The sequence below is a fragment of the Eumetopias jubatus genome, unplaced genomic scaffold (genome assembly GCF_037043125.1).
Source record: "Eumetopias jubatus isolate StellerSeaLion01/CBP00866 unplaced genomic scaffold, mEumJub1_p1.0 scaffold_5, whole genome shotgun sequence".
Classification (NCBI taxonomy): Eukaryota; Metazoa; Chordata; class Mammalia; order Carnivora; family Otariidae; genus Eumetopias; species Eumetopias jubatus.
The window spans coordinates 34372543-34397380 of NW_028274811.1; the positions used below are offsets into that span (position 1 = coordinate 34372543).

Consider the following 24838-nt stretch of genomic DNA (forward strand, 5'->3'; position numbering starts at 1 on the left):
TCATTTAACTAGATCACCTATTGGTAGCTAAACCTTGCCTAGAAGTAAGATGACTGACTCCTGCTGCAAGATAGGCCCATCATGAGCTGCCGATGGCTTAGAGATCACTCTGCCTTCCCTGCTCAAACATTACCTCTCCTGTGAGCTGAGACACCTCTGCTTCCAAGTCCTGTTTCTCTGTGGCAATCTGCTGCTTTTCAGAATTCAATGCATCCTTTTCTCCCTGAAGATCCTGGAGCTTCTGCTCAAAGTCGCTCTCCATCTTTTTCATTTCTACCTGTAGCTCATGTCGGGCTGTTAACTCTGAGTCCAACTAAAGGAGAAAGGAATTAGGCTCTTAGTAAGCTCTAGAGGAAGAAGCAGAGTGTTGTCCTCCCAAATTCACTGTTCTGTCCCAATCCTTTACAGAGCTCACTTTCCTAGGAAATGCCTGGGAAAAAAAGACCACCATAATTTTGAACTCAAAATCAACGTTAAAGTAGAGGGAACCAGGGATCATTTCCAGTCTATCTAATTTGGGGGGTTCTAAAAACAAACAAAACAAATGAACAAAAAAAGCAGAAATGAACTGATAAATACAGAGAACACAGAGATGTTTGCCAGAGGGAAAGGGGGTGGGGGATGGGCAAAATGGGCGAGGGGGAGTGGAAGGTACAGGCTTCCAGTTATGGAGTAAGTCACGGGGATGAAAGGTACAGCACAGGGAATATAGTGAACAGTACTGTAATAGTGTTGTGTGGTGACAGACGGTAGCTACACTCGTGGAGAGCACAGCATAATGTATAGAGTTGCTGAATCACTATGCTGTGCCCCTAAAACTAATCTAACATTGTATGTCAACCGTATTTGGATTAAAAAACAAATAACAAATAGGGTGCCTGGGTGGCTCAGTCGGTCAAGCATCTGACTCTTGATTGCAGCTCAGGTCATGATCTCAGGATTGTGAGATCGAGCCCTACGTCAGGCTCTGTGCTCAGCACAGAGTATGCTTAAGATTCTCTTCCTCTCCCTCTGCTGCTCCCCTCCACCCCCAACCCTGCACTCGAACTCTCTGTTAAAAAAAAAAAAAAAAAAAGGCAAAATGACAACAAACCTAAAATTTGTAAAGAAATTTCACATTGTTAAGACATTTACACCAGAGCAGCTATGGTGTACAATCCCAGCAGCCTCTAGGAGCAAAACCCTATCAACCACAATAGAAGTCCTAACAACTGAAGAGAAAAAAAGAATTCAGACATATTCCAGTCCCTGTTGTTCTACTAGGGGTAAGAGCCTGAGATACCAGTCAAACCATAAGAGCTGTCACTGTTAGACATGAGAGTCCATCTTTCATTCCTGTCCCTACCCAGGGGCTCAAGAACTGCGTACTACTAACTCCTCAGGATCACATCCATATTAGTTTCTCCAGTGACAAACCTATACCAAAAGGTTTCCCCTAGGAACTGCTACTGGGTGCTGAATGCTTGGAAAATATCACAGGTAACAGTTTCACATGTCAGAAAAAAAATCATAATCCTTAAAAAGAAAAAAAGAAAGGCCTTCCATTTTTTTGATCTCTTATACACACCTTTTTTTCCAGTTCTGTAGCTTTGGCTTCAGATTTCTCCACCTTTGTTTTATCAATCATCTGATCTGAAAAGAAAGTCAGTAAGTGAAGCTCCCAATTCTCTTGTCTTTCCCACTACCTACACCCTTCAATATAACCAAAGGGCAGTCTTTTGTCCATTTGCTTATTTTTATTATCCTTCTTAATTTTCTGCTCTAGACAAAGAAATAAATCTTTCAGTTAAGTTCAACATGCAATTTCTGAGTGCCTGTTATATAGTAAGGCCACCATGCTGGATGGCCTGGAGAGTGCCTACAACTGGTACTTAAGAATGTCTGAGACCAGCAGGAATCACAGATAATAGGTAAAGTCCCTTCAAACGGTGGGGTGATGTTTGAGTAGGGGTAAATTTTTAGATTTATGTAACAATAAACTAAAGGTCTGTATATCCCTAGCACAGAAGCTAGTTATCACCTAAAGACAAAAATGGAAATACCTAGGGACTAGAAAGATATCTTCTCTGAAAATTTCACTGGAAGAAAGATAAAAAATGAAAGGCAGAGCAATGTTTTAAGGAGCTAGATAGAATATACTTACCAATCAACCCCTCAATATCAATCTGGAGGTGCCGGCACTTGAAGTCAGGATCAGCCCCATTCTTGTGCAAAACTATCTGAGAAATACATTCTTCAATCAACTTATAGTACTGCGGTCTATGGAAGAAAGAGAAGAAGGTTATCAGGGGAAAACGAAAATATAATTTTCAGAAGCATTCAGGATCAGAAAAAGTTAACTGCTTTGATAACAGAGCGACATGAGGAGATGTGTTCCTAAAAAGACCTTTTCATAAAACTAACGGAAGAACGCTGCCATGCTAGGAAACTCGCTATTCTACGAGAGCTACCCCATCATCTTCAGATAATCAAAACCTGTTGCCATCTACCTCCTGGTGCTGATCATCTCCCATCTAAAACTCAGGCTTGATCCTTTCTGTGATAGATAGCACTACTACTGAATCTCTACTTCTAGGCAACCTGGAACAACCTTAAACAGGTACCTCCCTTTGCTATCATCTTAACCCCACCTCACTTCCCCTCTCCAAAAAAAGGACATTTTACCTTATACACTCTGACCTCCTCCATAAGGATGCCTTTCAGTCAGATTAAAAGGACAACTGACAACTCCTTTTGTATCTGTGACTAAAAATGAACTGTAATCCTTGTCTTTGTCTCTTCTTTTTTCCTTTACAGACAGTCTTTGAATTTAAGGATTTTACTCTCTCTACTTAGGCTCAAATTCAATACTTTTCACAGGTATATCATCTTACCTGGCCTCATAGTCATTTCGGACCAAGAGTAAATGCTGCAGGATGGACAGGAAGTGTGGCTCTGCCTTTGAATCCTTTACTGTGTTTAAGAGAATCTGGAAGACATCACTGAAGTCAGTAAAAAAGGGGAAGAGGCTAAGGAAAGCATATATTTAGAAACCATGTTTGACAGGTGGATGGCCCTACTCTTGGCAAAAGTCACAAGATGCCACTTCTATTCTAACAGCTGCCTCTCCTGTAAACATTACCCCAAACTTTAAGCTCCATAAGCTTCCTTAGGCCAAGGGACCAGTGGGTTAGGTGGTATTATACACAGAGATAAAGGATTCTCAGTCCTTGGCTTGGAGATGAAGCAGTAGACAGAAGTGAAAAGGTAACTGCACACCAGTCACTTCTGTCAAATAGCAGTATGGAGCCAAACTCCTCCCTCTGTCAGTCTCAGGGACACAGAGAAGAAAGTAAATTACAAGCCCACCCCTGACTTATGCATATTCTCCAAAGACCAGCTCTACACCTTAGTAAGCTAAGATTTCATGTTCTAGGAGGTCCATACTCATTTTGATAGGAACCCTCAGATCTCTGGTCCATGCTGAGGTAAAAGCCCACAGCAATCAAAAGATACCTGCCTCATCTACTGAGAAGACACACAGGCTGATGCCCTGCTCTGAGTAATCACCCCACACCATTCCATACAGGGATCTACACTGAATGTCTCATGTGTCTTGAACCCAGTTCATAAAAGGATATTCCATCTCCATTCGAATGTCATCCAGCCGTCCCTTTAGGTCATAGGAATCTTCTTCTCCTTGCTCATCAAACACATTTAGTTGCACTCTCATATCATCATTTTCAATCTCTCGAAGGTCCTGTCAATGACAAAAGTATAAGTCAGGGAACCCAGAAGTGTCCTATGCTGGCTAGAAACCCAAGCCTTTCAACCTGGTTCTTAAACTGAGAGCCAAAGTTTTGCCAAAGATGATGGGGCTGTCAAAGCCCGCAGCACTTGGCATGGCCGTCCTAATGAAGAGCTGCATCTCACCTGCAACACTTGATGTAGCCCCAAGCGCATCAGTTCACTTCGGATGTGCACTCGAAAGTCAAGTTCTTCAGCTGGTGTGATGAGAGCATTGATCAGCTGTAGGCAGCCCACCTAAAGTAAGAAAATTCGGCAGCATGTCATTGTAGACTCCTAGAGATCAAGATTCCATTCTCTTTACATGCATGCTGAGGGCCCCAAATGTAATGTAGAAGATGCAGTACAAAACTACAAGAACAACTTTCTAGTAGAGCAATAAGATTTGATTTGAGCCCAGGTCTGGAGAGCTCAGAGGTCTAAATGATTCCAAGGATTTGATGGGAGACTTTGTTCTCAGCCTTGGCTTCCCTAGCATATAAATAGATAGCATGCCTTTTCCCCATCTCATAATAAGGAAAGCTGCTCTTTCTCCGCCTTCTTTGAGAGAAGGATAATCATTTTCCCTTCAGAACAAATCCTGAAATATAAAACATATACAGACACAACTCATTTCATTGGACTTCACTTTATCACACTGCTCTATATAGTGTATTCTTTTTTCTTTTCTTTTTTTTTTTTACAAATTGAAGGTCTGTGGCAACCCTGTGTCAGGCAAGTTTATCAGTGCTAATTTTCCAATAGCACTTGCTCATTTCTTGTCTCTGTGTCGTATTTTGGTAATCCTCAGAGTATTTCCAACTTTTTCATTATTGTTTGTTATGGTGATCTGTGATCAGAGATTATGACTTGCTGAAAGCTCATATGATAGCATTCTGAAGCAATAAAGTATTTAATTAAGATAGGTACACTGTTGTTGTAGACATAATGCTATTGCACACTTAACACACCATGATATAGAGTAAACATAACTTTTACATGCATAAAACCAGGAAACCAAAAAATTCATTTAACTCGTTTTATTGAGATACTGGTTATACTGTAGTGTTCTGGAAGCAAACCTGCAGTATCTCCAAGGTATGCCTGTAGCTGGGAACCATTCCATGTGTTCTATTACAAGGTCAAATGAACCTAAGTCCTTCCATCTTGAATTCTATTCTTGGACACAGTTTCGGATGATACACTTGCCTTGAGTGCAATGGAGGTTCCACTTTTTAATCCATCCAACAATGGCTGGAAGCGTTCCACCTCATCCATCTCAGCTCTTTCTGTCATCGCTGTCAAAACCCTTTCATTCCTACCCAGGAGAAAGGAAAGGGAGAGAAATGTCCAGGTGCCCTGGCAGACAGGCACAATAGGTAGATTATACAGGGGCACAGATCAGTTAGAAAACAGAACATTATCAACTGTCCAAACTTCCAACATTATTCTCCTCATCACCTAGGGCTGGGGTCAGAATCTGGTGAAAGCTAAGGACAATCTCGTCAGAAAAATGTATTCCCTAAAACCCATTCCTAGACTCCTATCTATGGATACCAAATTAGAACACCTGTTCTATGGAGTATAAACTGCTATAACTTTTGGAGGAGTAGATAACAGTATCAGTTTTAAATGCACATAACATTTGGCTTACTTCTAAAAACCTATCCAACACAAATGCATAAATGTGAAAGAATATATGTACAAAAACATTCATTATGGCATCATCTGTAATAGTAAAACTTCTTATCACCTAGAGCAGGGGCCAGAATCTGCTAAGAAAAAAAAATGTCTACCCAAAAAGTCTAGCAATGGGGAAATTGTCAAATGTTATGGGACATACATACTATGGAATGTTAAATAGCCACTAAAGATAAGGTAGATCTTTGTAAGTACCAACATAGAAAGATGTTCAAGATAACCGTTAAATTAAAAAAAAAAAAGGTGAAAAGAAATGCATGGTAATGATTTAGTTTTTATTAAACCAAACTGCTCCACAGCAATAAAAATCTATCCTATGCATGTGATTTGTTTTATGCACATAAGCCATCTTTCCTTAGTTCTAACATTCCACCTTTTGGAGTGACAGAAAGTATCTTAGAATCCAGGAAATACAATTTGTCTCTGCTAGAAAAAAAATCTGTAAGATTGTACCCAAGCCATCAACACTGGCTGCCTTTGCAGAAAAGGATTTACTTAATTTACTTAAATTTTACTTTATATGTTTCTATATTGTTTGAATTAAAAAAATAAAGTTGTGTTACTTCTGAATTAAAAAAAACAAAGTAAAAGCAACCCTTGCCCTAGGCGATACAGACATTAACGGAGCTCTAGGAGACACTCTGCAGATTACTCCTCTGAGAACCGCCAGTACGCTGAGGACAGCGCCAAACACCTCAGTCCTTAAACATTACGATTCAGTGTTCACGCCTTGGTCTTACCTAGTATTTAGGATAAAGTGGACACCCAAGCAACTCAATTTTCCTCTAGACTAGGGAAGGTGGTCAAAAAGAGAATGGAGAAGAGCTATAACCCAGTCACATACATGTCCTCTGGCTGTGGTAAGATACAAAGAGCAGAAAGCAGCTTAGCTGCATCAATCATCATGTTGGGAACAGCCGGATCCATGGCTCTGACCAGCAGCAGGATACCTTCTTCTGTTTCCAGCATGGTTTTGATTCCAAACTGGCAGGGTAAGAACAGAGAAGGGAGGCTTAACGATGACAGCATCTAACCAAGGACAAAGGTAGGGGTGGTTATGGGTTGAATGGTGTCCCCTGCTAAATTCTATGTTGAAGTCCTAAGCTCCAATACCTTGGAATATGACCTTATTTGGAAATAGGGTCATTGGCAGATGTGATTAGTTAAGTGACAACAAGGTCATACTAGAGTAGGGTAGACCCTTAATCCAATATGACTGTTGTCCCTATAACAAGGAAACATGTCGACACAGACATGCACAGAACACCACCTTGTGAACATAAAGGCAGACACTGGGGTGAGGCATCAAAAAGCCACAGAATGCCAAAGACAGCAAGCTACCAGAAGCCAGGAGAGAGGCATGGAACATACTCTCCTTCACAGCCCTCGGAAGGCCCCAATACTACCAACACCTTAATCTTGGATTTAGGGCCTCCAAGAACTGTGAGACAATAAATTTCTGTTGTTTAATACACAGTTTGTAGTACTTTGTTATAGTAGCCATAACAAACTAATACGGGGTAGACCTCTTCCCAGCATAGCTAAATGGAGCTGAATATAAATACAACACAATTTTATATTAGATACAACACAATTCTAGGTCTTCAGGAATAAAAATCTTTGATTCTTATATTTCTTTTAAATGCCCCTCGCATCCAATGGTGTGAGTAAATTGTAACAATGAGGAAGACAGATCTGCACTCTGGAACAAACAACTCTAAGACCCCTGAGTTTAAATGGAAGGAAGGAGGGAAGGAGGGAAGGTAGGCAGATTGATTCTACAGTAGGAACATGCAGAAAATAAAATAAATCTTCCCCAAATAATAAATACAGATCAGGAAATTCAAAAATTAGCAAAACAAAGTATAAAAAGAGGAAGGGAAGTGAGCCTACCTTCTGAAACAGACATCAGAACTGGGAAAAAAAGGTCCATAGAAACATATATATGTGGCAATCAGAAAGTTGTAATATTAAAAGGGAAAGCTACAAGTTCTGAACTTCATATCCCTAGGTCCTTTTTGGAGTTTGCCAATAGAAAAGAAAGAACAGGGGTCATGATGCGGGTTGGAATGAGAATGGGAAAAATCTCACCTTGTTGTTCATAAATGCTTTCAAGCAACGGATGATCTCATGCTTGTTACGGCTATCATAGCTCCTGTGTGAAGACATACTCCGTGAATTCCCTTCATTGTATACCCCTCTCCCATTTGACTTTTCAATCTTGTAAACACAGGTCTTCGGAACATCCCCAACTAGTAGCTGAGTGAATTCTAGCACACAGCAATTTGCCCTGAAACACTGGCAAAAATAGGTAGTTGAGAGGGATCACCACCATCAGACCTTTGGTTAATCTTGCAATCCAAGAATTTAGTACTACATTAAAATCTTCTGTTTAACTCCCTCTAGGTTTCTTTTTTTTTGAAGATTTACTTATTTATTTGACAAAGAGAGACACAGTGAGAGAGGAAACACAAGTAGGGGGAGTGGGAGAGGGAGAAGCAGACTCCCCGCGGAGCAAGGACCCGATGCGGGGCTCGATTCCAGGACCCTGGGATCATGACCTGGGCTGAAGGCAGCCGCTTAATCACTGAGCCACCCAGGCGCCCCTCTCTAGGTTTCTAAGTGCTAAATTTGATCAGGATAATATCCCATCTACTACTGCTTGCCTCACTACGTCAAAGGTTTCAAGCCTGTCCATTCAGGAGGTATAGGCCCTATGTTTTGTTTTGGAAAGATTCCCAATAGAGAAGTCACTATGGGTTAGGTTGACTTCAAGGTAGCCTAAGAGTCCAAGATATCCCGAGAACTATTCCAACCCTGAAGATTGTCAGAAAGTTAGTCCCAAATTCATCAAGCGTATTATGAGACTTCTGAATGGGATATAACCCAGAACAGGTCCCAGGGGAGCTGTGGATGAACGTTGACCCCACTTCCAGATTGGGTAAGAATCTATGCTGGGAGACCCACAATCTTATGTGGTCCACAGCCTGTGTTATCCACTGTGTTCCTCTTCCCTTTGCTGTCATCACTCATCCTCTAGTTTGTCCAAAGACAAACCCTGTTCTCAACTAACAGCATATTCTCCTGGTCCACAATTTCTCATTTTAGTGCCATTTTCTCCCATAGAGCAAACAGCCAAGTCACCGGGAAGATGTCAAATTGGAAGTCCTCACCCAGGAGTCTCCTCTTTCTCATCATGGAGTCGTTTAAGGATGTCCAACAAAGAGGCCAGGCCCTCAGCACCAAATGTTTGCACCCAGCTGTAAGGAATCAACAGAGACAATGCAATATCAAATCAAATCAAATCAGTATTTATTCACCCAAACAAATTCTACCCTGGCAACTCTTTACTCCCAATCCAGAACTCTCATACATCCTGGCTCCTCTGATCTTCAATATCCACCAGCAAATCCTAACCTTGGGCTCTCACTGTTGTTACCACCTCAGAATCCTCACCTGACAGGGTTGTTGTTGAGGGAGACACGAAGGGACTCCAGGCAGGTAAGCAGAGGCATATCCCGCAGGCCTGACCTCAGCTCTTGAATGTACATCATGGCAGACCTAGAGCTCTCCTTCTGGCTCATGCCCTAGATGGGAGCGTATGCAAAGATTAGTCAACATTGGACCCAGATATAAATTGGACTAGCATTAGTCATTACCTTTTGAATATCAAGGCAGACACATAACATACATAGCACCCAACTCTGGGACTCAGAATTTCCCATCCCATTCTCCACACACACCTCATGAAGACTGAATCAGGCAAAAAGTATGTTAATAACAGCAATTTGAATGAGAGTAAAAGAGGAATAGGCTTATATGACAAAATAAAATAAGACTGATGTAGACATAAAATGTTCTATAAAACTGGTAAAACAAACAGGTCCAAGATGAGGGCAGAGTCTCCCATGCATGGGTACCTGCCCCAGGACTCACAGCCTTAGAGGTGTGTAAGTATTGGGACACCATCTCCCTCTTGATGATAATGTCCTTCTCCCTCAAAGGTTGCTGTTTCTCTTCGTTCAGGTTCATATCCAGCTAGTAGGGGGAGAAAAAAAAAAAAAGGATAAAAACAAAACTGCATCAAGTTTCTTACAAGTTTTCAGTGTTTAATACTTAGTACAGTCAAGAGTTAAACACATTAAATGCTTACTGAATCAGTAAGTTTTCCTGATCCCTTGAGATTTAAGCTATTACAGATAATAAAAATTCCTCAGGGATGTTAATGGTTAACATTTTAGCATAAATTCCTACACTTTTTTTTTTTTTAGATTTTATTTATCTATTTGACAGAGAGACAGCGAGAGAGGGAACACAAGCAGGGGGAGTGGGAGAGGGAGAAGCAGGCTTTCCGAGGAGCAGGGAGCCCGATGCAGGGCTCGATCCCAGGACCCTGGGACCACGACTGTGTGGAAGGCAGATGCTTAACGACTGAGCCACCCAGGCACCCCCTACAGACACTTTTATACACAATGTTTTTCCTAACAAAAATGGGCTCAAGCTAGATGAAAAATTTTTTATTATTGAAACAAAAGCACACATAATGTTTTCTGAACTTGGGATGATCTTAAAAATCTCTTCTTGATGACTGGCATCATCCAAACCCACAAGATCTGCACCACTCTAGGGTGTAAACACCCATTATCACTGGTTAACTCAGTCCTTGTACAAACTCTTTTCCCATGAAGAAAGAACTAGAAACCCTGTGATAAAGCCCCTCCACAGATGTAACTTGGGTGTGGTATTGAGGAAAAGGCTCCACTTGAGCCTATTACATGTATAGCCATGTGTCTGAGCCCACTGCCTCGGTGAGCACAAGTTTAATCCAGCAAGTCCAAAATATTTGAAATGGGGAAAGGGAAGAGGGAAAATGGATACATTCCATTTCTTCTCTGTGTGTGTGTCTGTAAAAGAGAGAGAAGGAAGCACTGCTCCCAAAGTAAAACTACTGTGATGTTTTTCTGACTCAATTCCTGGTGCTTTTTTTCTCCTTTTACGGATTAACTGAACACAGAAATTGCAAAGTGGGGGCCTTCAGGTTGAATCAGACCCAAAGACACAGTACATTTTGCTTGGCTAGCTCAATATTTTAAATCTGGAAGACTTTATATAAAAATACAGATTTTTAGGATCAGGTGACGCAATCATCAAATTTCAGATTGTGGGTAACTCTACAGGTCAAACAGTTTCCTCCATAAGTTTTTTATAGTGATAGCAAGGATAAAAGAGAGGGACAAAAACCTGTGATGAAATAAAACTTGAAAGAACAGTAGTATAAGGGACCTTATCTGGAATTGTGATTTGAATGAAGGGTTTTTTTTTTTTTTTAAGATTTTTTTATTTGAGAGAGAGAATGAGAGAGAGAGAGGAGAGCACATGAGGTGGGGAGGGCCAGAGGGAGAAGCAGACTCCCTGCCGAGCAGGGAGCCCGATGCGGGACTCGATCCCGGGACTCCAGGATCATGACCTGAGCTGAAGGCAGTCGCTTAATCAATTGAGCCACCCAGGCGCCCTGAATGAAGAGTTTTTTAAAAAATGACCCAACTGGTGAAATCTGAATGCTGTCTGTAATAGTTGATACTATTAAACAATTACTGTTTTTCAAGAATTGAAGATTTCTGGCTTCTTTAGAGAAACAGAAATATCTGGCACTGCTGGGCATTTCCAACTGGAGTGCTACAAAAGCTACTGGCACTGAATTGTGGCCGGCCTTCCTAAGAGAAAAGCCCAACGGCCTTCTGCATTTGACCACAGTCCCTTCTCCTTTTCATCATCCGCTATCTGGCATAACTTATTCCTGCCGCCTCCCTGGCCCTGAAGACATGTACATTTGCAATCCAAGCCCAAGAGATGGTCTTAGGCTCTTACAGCACTTGGACTGAGAGACAAACTGAAAGCTACAGTGAAAAAGAATAATAGTTCTGGCTGAGTGTTTACTATATACCGGGTTCGGTGTTAGGAATTTTAAGCCCATGCTTTTAATTAAGTTAGGGCTGCCGCTCTGTTTGAATCTGAAATCATCTATTCAGGCAATAGAGGGGTCTTAGGAAAGCTCGGAACCATGTACTCAAAACTTTCCAAGACTTAGCACTACTGCACATTCGCTGAGTGTCCTGCTCACTCAGTGCCCTTCACAGAGGACAGAAAATTAAGTCATGGCCCTGTGCACTTCACTACTCAACTGACTTCAGCTACAATCTTTAAAGGTCTTCTAGGAATTATAGCATCAGAATTCTCTTTCCAGATTCACCACTAAATAGAAGACCTTGGGCAAATGATGCCTTTCCATGCCTCAGTCTCTTTTCATATAAAATTGATTGAGAATGCTTTAAAACTTTATCTACACTGGCTAACCCAAAGGTGGTCTCCACACTACCACATGAATTGGTCCACTCGCCTTAGGTCTTTGTGGCTAACATATTGCTGTGCAGAAGGACATTAACAAGGTGGGTACTGGTTAGATATGTCCAAGCCTAACTCATCGATTCCTATCTTATAGACTGGTGCTTGTATATTTCGTCCCTTTGTTAACAGTTCTCTGTTAAACCTGAAATTCTGTGTAATTAAGGGCTAATTAAGGGGGAATCATGCCCAAAAGAGTGCCTACCGTGTCCACAATTGCATTTTCAGAAAAAAGGCAATGTTTTGGGGTGGGAAACTTACCAGCATCTGTTCAAAGAGTACTAGAACTTGATCATCTGAAACATCTTGCAATGACTGTGCTGTGGGATCATCCCCATACGATGCAGAAGAATTTCTATGAGCAGAATTGGGCTTTTCCTTCTCCTTCTTAATTCTCATGCTGGTAAATCTCTCCAGCTAAGAAAGAGAAAAAAAGTATTAGCGATCCATTTTCATTTATACAACAAACCACACATGAAGTAGCCAACTCTCTCTTTTTTTTTTCAGGTTTTATTTATTTGACAGAGAGAGCACAAATAGAGGGAGAGAGAGGGAGAAGCAGGCTCCCTGCTGAGCAAGGAGCCCGATGTAGGACTCGATCCCAGGACCCTGGGATCATGACCCGGGCTGAAGGCAGCCGCTTAACCGACTGAGCCACCCAGGCGTCCCTCTCTAACTTCTTATACCTGCATGGTTCCTGTGGTTTGTGGGCACTTCAAGATTCTTCTGACATGAAAACAAGAAATCTCTTATCTAAATTTTGTATACTGACTCTGTACTCTCATCTTCATCCAAAGATAAGAGGACTGAAGTATTAAGATTTGAAACCTTTCTACAAAGAGAAAATCTTGTTCTCGAGCTCTCCTGCCACAGCTAAGCCCTCCAGCAATACAGAACTGAAAACACCTCACGTATAGAGTTAGCTCAATAAAATGCCATTTGTTTCCATCAGAGGATCCCTCCCTTCCAGAGGTGAGTATGACCACAGATTTTAGTAGGTGTAAGTCATAAAGAATAAACAAGTAAATGCCTTAAAACCAGGAACCATTACTTTTTCTTTCTTCTGTACACTCCAAAGCCCCTGTGTTATGGAGGCAGCAAAAGTTCAATATACAGTCTTCAAAATCCCCTTTGCAAAGAATACAGTGTACTTCAGGGGTATATATGCAGCCTTTCTGCCAACCAAAGACTTGTGAACCATTCCCCAAACCTCAAGTACAGATGCTCACACCAAAGAGCCACCAATAAGCTGCAGCTTGTAGCTCCACCTGTTTGAAAATAACAGTAAGTATCTTCAAGCACTGTGGGACTTCAAGTGATGGGAGTAGCATTCAGACTGCAAGTCAGTTATGAGTTTAAAGAACGTGCCTACCCTTGGAAGCCAATGAATGTCCCAGGGGAACGCATGCAATGGGCCAAACAGAGCAAAGAGTTAGGAAAAAGCTTTGGGAGGTTCTGATAATAGAACCAATATCACCATTTCAAGTCAAAGTTATGACAACTGGTAAGTATCACAGTGGAGGAAGTGAGCTAGAACATGCACATGCTGAACAAAATTTCCTTACCTCATCTGCCATGAGCCGCTTCAGAGTCTAGGAAACAGGAAAAAGGAGGGAAAAGAAAAAGAAGATAGATCAGTAAAATTCCAGGGAATCTCCCCAACACCAGATGGGGTGGGGGGAAAAAAAGAATAAGTTGAAAGGATCTAAGCTACTTTCTATAAGCTAAAGATTTCAGCAAGCTATTCCTTAGCACATTCTCTTATGTCAGGGGCATGAAGGAGATTGAAGGCCACTAACATATAACTCTTTGGCGGGCAAAACAAGTAGAGAACTGCAAAGACTCTAAATCTGATGATCAATATGCATATGAAACATGCTCAACTTCACTAGTAAACAAAGAAATGCAAACTAAAAACACAACGAGATATCGCTTCACGCTGGCGAATGGCAAACATTTTCCTGTCTGGTCGGAGAGCAGCAGGAGCTCTCACACACTGTCAGCGGTAACATAAACTGCTATGGCCACTTCAGCATGGCATTATCTAGTAAAGTTAGATATGCACATATACAACTCAACACATCAATTTCTATAAATCCACCCTGCAGAAATTTGCATGTATGTACCAGGATGTGTGTAACAAGAATATTCGCAGCAACACTATAATAATATCTAAAACAGAGAACAATCCAAAGAGCCATCAAGAGTAGAACGGTTAACCTAGTACCATGTACAGTGGGGAGCAATTACACAGAGAAATTAAATGAACTTACAGCTACTCACAAACATTAAAACTAAACATGCTATTTCCTTTATCTTCAGTTTAAAAACATGTCAACTATATTATTTAGGATGTAAGATTATAAACAGAATGATTATCACAAATGTCAAAACTGTGCTTAGTTGGGATGGACAAGTTGTGACTGCAGAAGGGGACAAGGGGGCTTCTGAGGGGCTCACAATATTTTATTTCTTGACATGGATGATGGTTACATGGGTGTTTGGTTTAATAATTTTGTTTTATGTTCTCTTCTGTATACACGCTGTACTTAAAAAAAAATGAGCTGGGGTGGTAAAATAGGAATTCTTTGTCCTAATACTTAATTTTAAACCATATTTCTTTCTCTTAATGTTTTTACAAGAGTATATATAGTAAATGCCTTTTTTTTCTTTTTAAAGATTTTATTTATTTATTTGACAGAGAGAGACACAGCAAGAGAGGGAACACAAGCAGGGAGAGTGGGAGAGGGAGAAGCAGGCCTCCCACGAAGCAGGAAGCCCAATACGGGGCTCAACCCCAGGACCCTGGGATCATTACCTGAGCCAAAGGCAGACACTTAACGACTGAGCCACCCAGGTGCCCCTATAGTAAATGCCTCTTGACTAACCCTCCTCAAGTAATGAAAAACTAGCTGTGACCCTGCCACAAAGCTATTTTACTAACCTTTTTATGGACAAGAAAAATCTCTACCATATGCTCATGTTCCCCATGTCAGAGTTCGGTTACATCCAGTTTAATTGTGAATCTTAACTTTTCCCTCCATGGTTCAGAGGAGGCCAAGCTTCCACTGACCGAGGGCTAATCACAAACCTGAAGCTATAAGAACCTTGCTCAGCACCAATAGAAATTATAGTTACTTTGTGTGTGCTTACTGGGGAGTGAAGGCAGAAGGATGGTGAAGCAGACAGCAACATCGAAGGAGACTAACAGTTCCTTTTGTCACTACTCTTAGTCACCTGGCACTCAGGGGAAACAAGCTACAAAAAGGATGAGTATGTACAAATTTAATAACCACTGCCAAGGTTAAACTTATGTGCACCTAGAGCAACTGCTTCCAGAAGCTTGTCCTCCAAACTCAAACTGTTCCCTCAGAACCAAGCAACAACCCTAACAATTCTGGGATGGATGTAACATGGGTAACAGAACTTGGGACTAATGAATCAGTGCCAGTTGGATTGCTCACAGCTGCAGGCTAAGTTAAAGAAAAGGAAACCAGCAACCAGTTCCTTCTGTCCACAGAGTTTTATTTCTCTTCTGTTCATCCCTACTACCACTACGTAAGCTTATGCCATTATTATCTCCTGTTAGACTTACTGCAAAAGCTTCTTAACTGATATCCCTGCCTCCAGTCCTGTCTGCCCTACACCAAATCCATTCTCCATACGGTATCCAAGGGTAATCTTTCTAAAATGCCACACTGTCCATGGTATTTCCTCATTTCAAACCTTTCAATGGCTCCCAACTGCCACAAACCCTCTACCTCAAACTCTATCTTCTGGGCATCTTGAACCAGTTGCAGGTCCACAAACAGATCATGCTCTCTCACCACCCCAGACTTTCCAGGCTGCTCCTTCCCTCAGTCTAGACTGCACTTTCACGGCTAACTCCAACAGGCCCTGCAGGATCATACGGACTCTTAAATGGACAAGTACTTCTTATGTTTCCACAGTAAAAGGCACACTAGTTGTGGATTACAGTTGTCTCTTGACTGTCTGCCTCCTCTACTCCTTTCCAGACTAAGTTCATTCAGGGCAGAGCCTGAGACTTAGTCATTATATTTCCTATGAACAGATACCACAATCTGGGGCTGCTTTCCTAAAATACCAAGCCCTGAAAAAGCTTTCAAATCAATTCAATGTGTCAATGAAAAAAACAAAACAAAACAAAACAAAAACACCGAAGCCTAGACAGGTAGAGTAAATCACTGAGGTCACAGGATCAGGAACAAGCTGGGTATGAACTCTAGTCTCCAGATTCCAAAGCCTAAAATCTTTGCATTCCCCAAATTCTTCTGCCTTGTTCCCATTTAATGCCAACTCTTGCCTTTAGAAACAAAAGTGAATATATCTTTTCATAAGAAGGAAGATACCACATTTCCTTGCTTTCCTTGGTGCATTAGAAACATAATTACTTAAAAAAAATTATCCACACTTTAGCACTCAGTTTGGGTAAGGACAGCAAAAATGATCCATGCAGGATCAAAGTTGCACTTTTCCAAAATGTCCAACAGAGGGTAGCAACTACCAGCAAAGCAAATCACCATATAGGCAAAATTCTGTTTCAGAACCTAACAGAACACCCCAAGAGCAAGCTCAATTCAATTTCTGAAATGTAACCTGCTGCTACAGTGTACTGAGGGTGTGTTATTTACTTACTGTTATGTGTTTTTCTTACAGGTCCTATGTATACTGTGCTTGCAAACAGTTAGCTTTACTCAGTGTTTTAATTACATCCTTACTTGTGCTGTGGATTCTGAGATAAAGAACAAGAATTCCCAGATCTTTTATTTTAGTACAAGTGACTAAAAATAGTGGGATCCAGGAAGATAAATGCTTCTGGAGCTGTATTTGTGCCTTACACCACAGATACCCAGGCTTTTGTCATTAAGTTCTCTAAGCACTCTGTCTCTTAATTCTTCTATTCTCACCATTCTCCTTGCCTGCTGTCAATTCTCTTCTGCCCCCAAACCAAACCCTTACCCTCCTAACCTGCTGGCACTAAATACTTCATCTTCCTGTCCCTCCTATTGAGTCTTCCACTAAAACCTTTAACTATAAATATAGATACTGAAAAAAAGCACAGATACTAAATGAAATCTTTCTAAAATATCAACATCTGCTCATGAATACAGATTAATAGGAACTACTAGATAAAAGACAGTAAACTGAACAAAGCACCTAATTTCTCTCCTTCTTGAAACCCTTCTAAATCTACAGAAAAAGATTTTTTGAAAAGAAAACAACGATGGAAGGAAGGAGCCTATAAAGTTGGGAAAAACAAGAAAAGCACAGCTGCAACCAAATTTTGAAGCTGGGGAATAAATACAAAGACTAGTGGTAAACCTAAAAGACCTAAGAAAACTCAGTCCTAAACCAGAAGTAGGAAAAGACAGTAATCAATTGTAATTATATTTAAAGGTCCTGAAAAGGCTCAAGAAGTAGCAGCTTAAGGTACCTATGGAAATGGGAGTTGGAAGGAGGGTGAGCCTAAAAATAAGAGGACTGGCTGGAAGCTGTTCAAGAAGCAGTTCAGTCTGTAGATCCTTCCACTCTCCATTCCCCCAGCCCTCCTCCTGGCCCATACAACAGAGAGTACCCTCCCTTACTCCAGCAGAAATCTGCAAGTTCATTCTTACAAGAAGGTAACAAAGGATTTCTGAACTGGGAGATGCCAGGCACAGTTGTGGGTAGGAATTCTGTCATAAAATCTATGCATAATACCTACTGAGACACCTAGCACCTTCCGCCATAGAGTTTCTGAGAACCCCAGCAGCCTGGGTGGCCATTACGCTTGAGGCAGAAAATTGGTAGACTCTTCTCTGGGGAAATGAAAAATGACCTAAAACTCCCGACACAGTCCAAGTAGATCACCCTGGAGTTCTGCAGTCCAATATGATAGCTACCAGCCACAAGTTATAATCAAGCACTTTTAATGTCGCTAGTATGCCTGAGGAAGAATTTTAAATTGTATTTAATCTTATTTTTTTTAATTAATTTATTTCAGAGAGAGAGAGCGCACGGGCACAAATTTGAGGGGAGGGGCAGAAGCAGAAGGAGAAGCAGGCTCCCCGCTGAGCAGGGAACCCTATGCAGCAGAATCAGGACCTGAGCCAAAATCAACAGCTGGACACTTAACCAACTGAGCCACCCAAGCGCCCCAAATTGTATTTAATTTTAAATAAATATAAATTTAAAAACTAATATATTATTGTTATTGTTAAACTTATGTTTGGAATATCCTGGGTATGTGAATCTACTTTCACCTGTAAATTTTATGAAGTCTAAAAATACATGAACTTGGGGCGCCTGGGTGGCTCAGTCAGTTAGCGTCTAACTCTCGGTTCTGGCTCAGGTCATGGATCTCAGGCTTGTCAGATGGAGCACCATGTAGGGCTCTGTGCTCAGTGTGGAGTCTGCTCCCTCCTCCTCTGCCTCTGCCCCTCCCCCATTCCCGACCCAACTCCTTCACCCCCATGCACTGGTGCTCTCTTTAAAATAAATAAAATCTTTGGGTGCCTGGGTGGCTCAGTTGGTTAAGCGACTGCCTTCGGCTCAGGTCATGATCCTGGAGTCCCTGGATTGAGTCCCGCATTGGGCTCCCTGCTCGGCAGGGAGTCTGCTTCTCCCTCTGACCCTCCCCCCATCTCATGTGCTTTCTCTCTCATTCTCTCTCTCTCTCAAATAAATAAATAAAATCTTTAATAAAAAAATAAAATAAATAAAATCTTTAAATATACCTCAACTATTTTTTTATAAAAATTTAGCATATAAATTAAGATGTGCTATAAATGTAAAATATACACTGGAGTCCAACAACTTAATATTAAAAACAATATAAAACATCTCATTAATATTTTTATATTTATAACATACTGAAATCTTTTTATATATTGGATTACCTAAATTAATATTATTAAAATTAATTTCACGTTTCTTTTTGCCTTTTTCTGTGGCTGCCAGAAAATCTGAAATTACATATGGACTCACATTATAGCTCGCTCTATTATAGACGTCTTTTTTTTTTTTTAAAGATTTTACTTATTGGGCGCCTGGGTGGCTCAGATGGTTGAGCGTCTGCCTTCGGCTCCGGTCATGGTCCCAAGGTCCTGGGATCGAGTCCCGCATCGGGCTCCCTGCTCCTTGGGAGCCTGCTTCTCCCTCTGCCTCTCTCTCTCTCTGTCTCTCATGAATAAATAAATAAAATCTTTAAAAAAAAAAGATTTTACTTATTTATTTGACAGAGAGATAGCGAGAGCAGGAACACAAGCAGGGGGAGTGCGAGAGGGAGAAGCAGGCCTCCCACCAAGCTGGGAGCCCGATGTGGGGCTCAATCCCAGGACCGTGGGATCATGACCTGAGCTGAAGGCAGATGCTTAACAACTGGGTCACTCAGGTGCCCCTATACAGGTCTGTTCTATATAGTAAAGGGCACAGTTAACAAACTTTACCTGTGCATCTAGAGTTTCCCATCAGTTTGTTAGTCCCTCATTCTTTTTTTTTTTTTTTTTTTAAAGTAGGCTCCACACCCAGCGTGGCATCTGACATGGGGCTTGAACTCATGACCCTGAGATCAAGACCTGTGCTGAGAACAAGAGGCAAATGCTTAACCGACTGAGCCACCCAGGTGCCTCTGTTAGTCCCTCATTCTTAAACATTAGCAGACAACCCAGGTTATCAGACATTTGAGAAAAGCCACTGATGTAAGACAGAGGAAAAAAAAAAACAGCCTGTCATTCAGACTATGCAAAAAGATTTTCAAGATCACTAATATCCACAAAAGAGAACATAATGCCATTTTAAAAAGAAACATGCAGAGGAAAAAGAACCTGTAGAAGTTGAAAATATGAGAACTGAAACTCAAGAGAAAGCTCAATAGAAGTACTAGATGGTAAGAACTGAGGAAATCTCCCAAAAAGCAGAGCAAAAACAGAGATAGAAAAGTAAGAGAGAAAAGATAAGCAAAGATAAGATCAGTTTTGGAAGGTTCAATACACATATAGGAGAAAATGGGAGCAAGTTGCCAAAGAAATAATTCAAGAATATTTCCCAATACCAAAGGGTAGGTGTCCAGCACAAAGGATAAAAATAGATCACACAAAGGCATATTATGGTGAAATTTCAATACAGTGAATACAAAGAAAATCCTACAAGATTTGACAGAAAGGAAAAAATTGGTCATATACAAAGTACTGAGAACAGATTTGGGTTTTTTAACAACACACCAAAAGCTAGACAACAACGGAACAAGGACTTTAATACATACAAAGAAAAACAATTTCAAACCTAGGATTCTATACCGACAAAATAATCAATCAAATGTTGAGTTCAGAACAGGCATCTTCAGAAACTTAAAGCTTTCAAAAAATTTATCCCCATGCATCTCAGGAAGCTATTGTAGGATATGCTCCACCAAAATGAGGGAGCAAACCAAGGAAGTAAAGGACTTGAAACATGGGCAACAGGAGACCTAACACATGGAAGAGGTAAAGGAAATCCGTAAGGCAAAGATTTGAGAAGATTGTTCTTTGCCAGAGAGCACAATTAAAAGGGGACTATGGGACCTGAGCCAAACCCTCCAAGCCTGTCATCACCATCATCTACTTTTGTTCTGGGCTTTTGAAACTGACAATACCTGGTGGGTCTGACCCAGCCAGATTCTTGGCTTATTGGAACCATATGTTAATAATTTCTTCCCTTCCTTCCTTACTCTACTGTTTGGACCTCAAGGACACTCATTCCACCCCACAGAGTTTTTCTACTTTGACTTATCCAGAAGAATTAAGATTGGCCATGGTGAGCTTAGAAAAAGAAAATATAAAGCATGTACTCCTCTGACCATATTCTTGTTGGATGTCTAGTACTTGATCCTCACTGCAGCCTTGCCAGATGCTCAACTATGGTGACTCTTGATCTTGGGGTTGTGAGTTCGAGCCCCAAGTTAGGTGTAGAGATTACGTAAATAAATAAATAAATAAATTTATAAGGAGTAAAAAAATATTTATTCTAGAGGAATTTATTCAATAGAATTAAATGAGTAAAACAATTTCTAAAGGTCATTAGCTGGTACCAGAAAAGAGCTCAACAAAACTGCATTTACCAAAATGACCCTCATCTTTTCCAGAAGATGCACTGTGTTATCAAATCTTATTTAAATCAACACAGATTGCTCAAAGGTGCACCGCATCAAAAGTAACAGCATTCAAATGGAGTGCCTACATGGCCTAGTCAGTTAAGGGTCCAACTCTCAGTTTTGGCTCAGTTCTGATCTTGGGTTCATGAGATCGAGCCCCAAGTCATGCTCTGCACTCAATGAGGAGTCTGCTTGAGTTTCTCCCTCCCTCTCCCTCTGCCCCTACCCTGCCCCCACTTTCTCTCTCTCTCAAATAAATCTTTTAAAAAAGTAACGTTGTCAAAAATATACTTTAAAAATAAAATAAGTATATTTGGCTGTGTACTGCTCTGCATTAAGACCATCAATCAACATAAAAATGAAAAGCTGTGCCCTCACTCCCCGCTTTCAGAGAATAATTCAAGACTATGATTCATTCATCACATCCTAAGGTAGTATGTGGTAAGATAAATCTTTTGGTTACCATCTACAGGAAATAAGAAACTTCCTAGACACTTTACAGTTTGGTTTCTATAAGAAACCAAAAACAAAAAAGTCCAAAGACCCCAAGGTATGTCCTGTGAGGCCAAACTAATCAGATGACTTAATGAGTATGAAACATACCCTGATTATTATTATCATAATAAATGCATATGAACTATAAAACTTCTCTTCCATACTGGATTTGCTGTGGTGGTGGTGAACACTTCAACTTTTAAAAACTAGTGGATAATGGGGTGCCTAGGTGGCACAGTCAGTTGAGTGTCCAACTCTTGGTTTCCGCTTGGGTCATGATCTCAGGGTAGTGGGATCGAGCCCCATGTTGGGCTCCGTGCTCAGCGAGTAGTCTGCTTGGACTCCCCCTCCTATCACTCTACCCCTCCCCTCCATGCCCACGCACGCTCTCTTTCTAAAAAAGTAAACAGATCTTTAAAAAGTGAGTGGATGGGACTAAACATGGCAGTCTTTTAAACAGAGGTTCCCTCTGTTTGCCTAGCAACAGAACTGGCAATTTTTTAAACTCAAGGCTGTAAGAAAATCATTCCAGAGACTGATTCACCTCTACCCAACTCCCTGACTCTTTAACTTTTCCCACTCAGCAGGAAAACGGGACAGAATTCTCAAACAATTAAGGATGGTCTCTTGGCACAAGATGTTTATGTAGCCAAACAAAAAGTAATTAGGTGGTATCCTTAGCAGTAGAGAGGTTGGCAGGGATCTAATAAGAGAATATGATTAAACTTCACTTTGAACAGAGTACATTACATAGCAAAAAGTGTTCCAATTCCTACCACTGTGCTTCACAAGAACAGTTAATCATGGATGATAATCCTATGAACCATGTGGTTCATACACAGATAATATAAACCTCCAACTGCAAGCCTGTATATCTCAGTACATTCTAAATATTTTGTTCAGGCTAACTTATTTAATTTTTTTAAAAAATTGTAAATGGGGGCACCCGGGTGGCTCAGTTGGTTAAGCGACTGCCTTCGGCTCAGGTCATGATCCTGGAGTCCCAGGATTGAGTCCCGCATCGGGCTCCCTGCTCAGCGGGGAGGGAGTCTGCTTCTCCCTCTGACTCTCCCCCCTTTCATGTGCTCTCTCTCATTCTCTCTCTCTCAAATAAATAAAATCTTTAAAAAAAATTGTAAATGAAGTATATAGTTGATATACAGTATGTTTCAGGTGTACAACACAGTGACTGAACAATTATATGTGTTATGAAATGCTCACCAAGGTATTACTGACTATATTCCCTATGCTGTACTTTTTATCCCCACGACTTATTTTATAACTGCAAATTTATAATCTCCTTCAGCCATTTCTTTTGCCCATTCCTCCACTACTCTTCCTGTACCACCTTTTAAAAAAAATTTTGTTCAGGCTAATACCAGACATATCTGAGCTCTTGGCTAAATAACTACCACCAGCACACCACAGCTGAACGCCCTGTGGCCCACTGTGTGAAGATTCTAAGAGGCCCAGGCTTCCTGGGAACTACAGGTTTTCTTAAAACACCTATAATCACAAGCAATTCACTAACTGCCTCAGGATAGTCAACTCATACCTCTCCCTCTCTGACATCCACCCTGGCTCAAGGGCTGTCTAATCTAGTGTAAGGACAGGTTTAGAGTGGTAGATAAAATTCTAAGATGTCCCCTGAGATTCCTAGCCTGACATAAGAACCTTGTATAATTACCAGGACTGTATGATAGGATACCACTCCTGTGATTAGGTTCTGTTATTCCGCACGACTGACTTTTAAGAAAGGGAAATAATCTGCGCAGGCCTGACCCAATCACACATGCCCTTTAAATCTGAGGTGAGATTAATTAGAGACACAAGGACTCAACATGTCATTTCTGGCTTGAGCATGAAGGGGGCCAAATAGCAAGGACAGCAGGCAGCATCTAGTTGCTGAGAGCCAGCAAAGAAACAGGGACCTCAGCTCTACAACCGCAAGGAACTGAACTCGGCCAATACAATGAGCTTGGAAGCAGATTTTCCCTGAGCGACTCCAGATAAGTTCTGGCCCAGGTGACACACCTTGATTTCAGCCCTCTGGTAACTCTGAGAATGCAGCCACACTACTCATGCTGGACTTCTGACTAATGAAACTATGAGCTAATAAGTGGGTTTTGTTTTAAACTGTTGAGTTTCTTATGCAGCAGTAGGAAACTAATACATTAAACAAACTGACAAAATCTACAATTTATCTAGAACTTTGGCTAAAGGAAAAAGACTATGAGTCCTGGTTTATTTATTTACGGCATCCTAAAAAACTACAAGTACAATTTTGAGCAAATCATTTTAATTCTTCATGCTTCGGTTCCCTTATTTATTAAAAACAAAGCAAAAGCAGACACACATACCTACTGGGAACTATGAGATCATAAAGTGAAGTGGTAAGAGATCATTCTGTAAAGTAACTGCGCTGTTATTACTACAGAAAAGACTTGTTTTAAAATACACAGCTGAAGAGTGGACTAGTTGACACTGTGCTCCAACAACAAAAGGAAAAAGCTATTCCTCATCTATCAACTATACATTTAGCCATTGTTAGTCATTTCACAAAAAGAACTAAAGAACTTACCAAGGGCAGGTTCTCAATATTTTTTATCAGACTGTTTATTGTAACTACTTCTGTGTAAGTTGTTTGGGGGCAGGAATCATATCTTGTTCATTTGATGTGGCCAATATTTAATAAATATTTTAAAAATTAGCATCACTATAGGTTTAAGAGCATCATCCTAAGCACAGTATATTTATTAATTCCTTTACTCAAATTAGGCAAACCTAGGAAATACCTTAAGTCAAAGTCTGTGACAATGTGATGGTTATGGACAGGTCAGTCAACCATTAGACCATGAAGAGTCAGTCAAACACGAGACCATACCTTGAAGAGTCATGTCTTTCCCTATATATGAGAACAGGGGATGCTCATTGGTACATGACACACTTTGAGTTGTCCTTGAGGAAAATATCCAACTATGGGACACATGTCACCTAGGGAGTCTTCCACCTCCTTTGAAAAGCATTAAGCCCTAAGACACAGGCTACCTACAGGTAAAATGGAAAGCCAACAACAATCTTCTTTCAAATCCTCAACTACCTACCCAGGAAGGATCAGGTAAGGTATGTGTCATTCAGAATCATACAGAGCAGAGAGCATGGCCTGGCTATGATTCATTGATTCATCTCTTTATTCTATCACAGTAATGACACTCAGTTCCTTAGGATAGTTCCTTAAGCAACAGAAGGTTATCATGTGCACTTGAATTACCAATGAATCCCATTCCAGTTCAGACAAAAAATTTGTCACATTTCCACTAAGAGACAGTAAGAGCAGGCTGAGCT

General features: G+C 40.8%; 1 protein-coding gene across 2 annotated transcripts in view; it reads right to left on the minus strand.

Moving 5' to 3' along the window:
* Positions 1-24838, minus strand: part of DIAPH1 (diaphanous related formin 1) — a 93853-nt gene that overhangs the window by 53818 nt on the left and 15197 nt on the right. Inside the window, exons 2-15 of one of the 2 annotated variants that reach the window (XM_088023291.1) lie at positions 13434-13460; positions 12130-12285; positions 9403-9504; positions 8923-9053; positions 8640-8726; positions 7558-7621; positions 6311-6450; positions 4975-5083; positions 3913-4023; positions 3621-3739; positions 2874-2990; positions 2144-2259; positions 1568-1632; positions 134-313 (exon numbers count right to left, since the gene is read on the minus strand). In XM_088023291.1, the coding sequence (XP_087879417.1) occupies positions 134-313; positions 1568-1632; positions 2144-2259; positions 2874-2990; positions 3621-3739; positions 3913-4023; positions 4975-5083; positions 6311-6450; positions 7558-7621; positions 8640-8726; positions 8923-9053; positions 9403-9504; positions 12130-12285; positions 13434-13460 (1524 nt within the window). The remainder of the gene's footprint in view (positions 1-133; positions 314-1567; positions 1633-2143; positions 2260-2873; positions 2991-3620; positions 3740-3912; positions 4024-4974; positions 5084-6310; positions 6451-7557; positions 7622-8639; positions 8727-8922; positions 9054-9402; positions 9505-12129; positions 12286-13433; positions 13461-24838) is intronic. The other variant, XM_088023292.1, reaches the window with a different exon arrangement.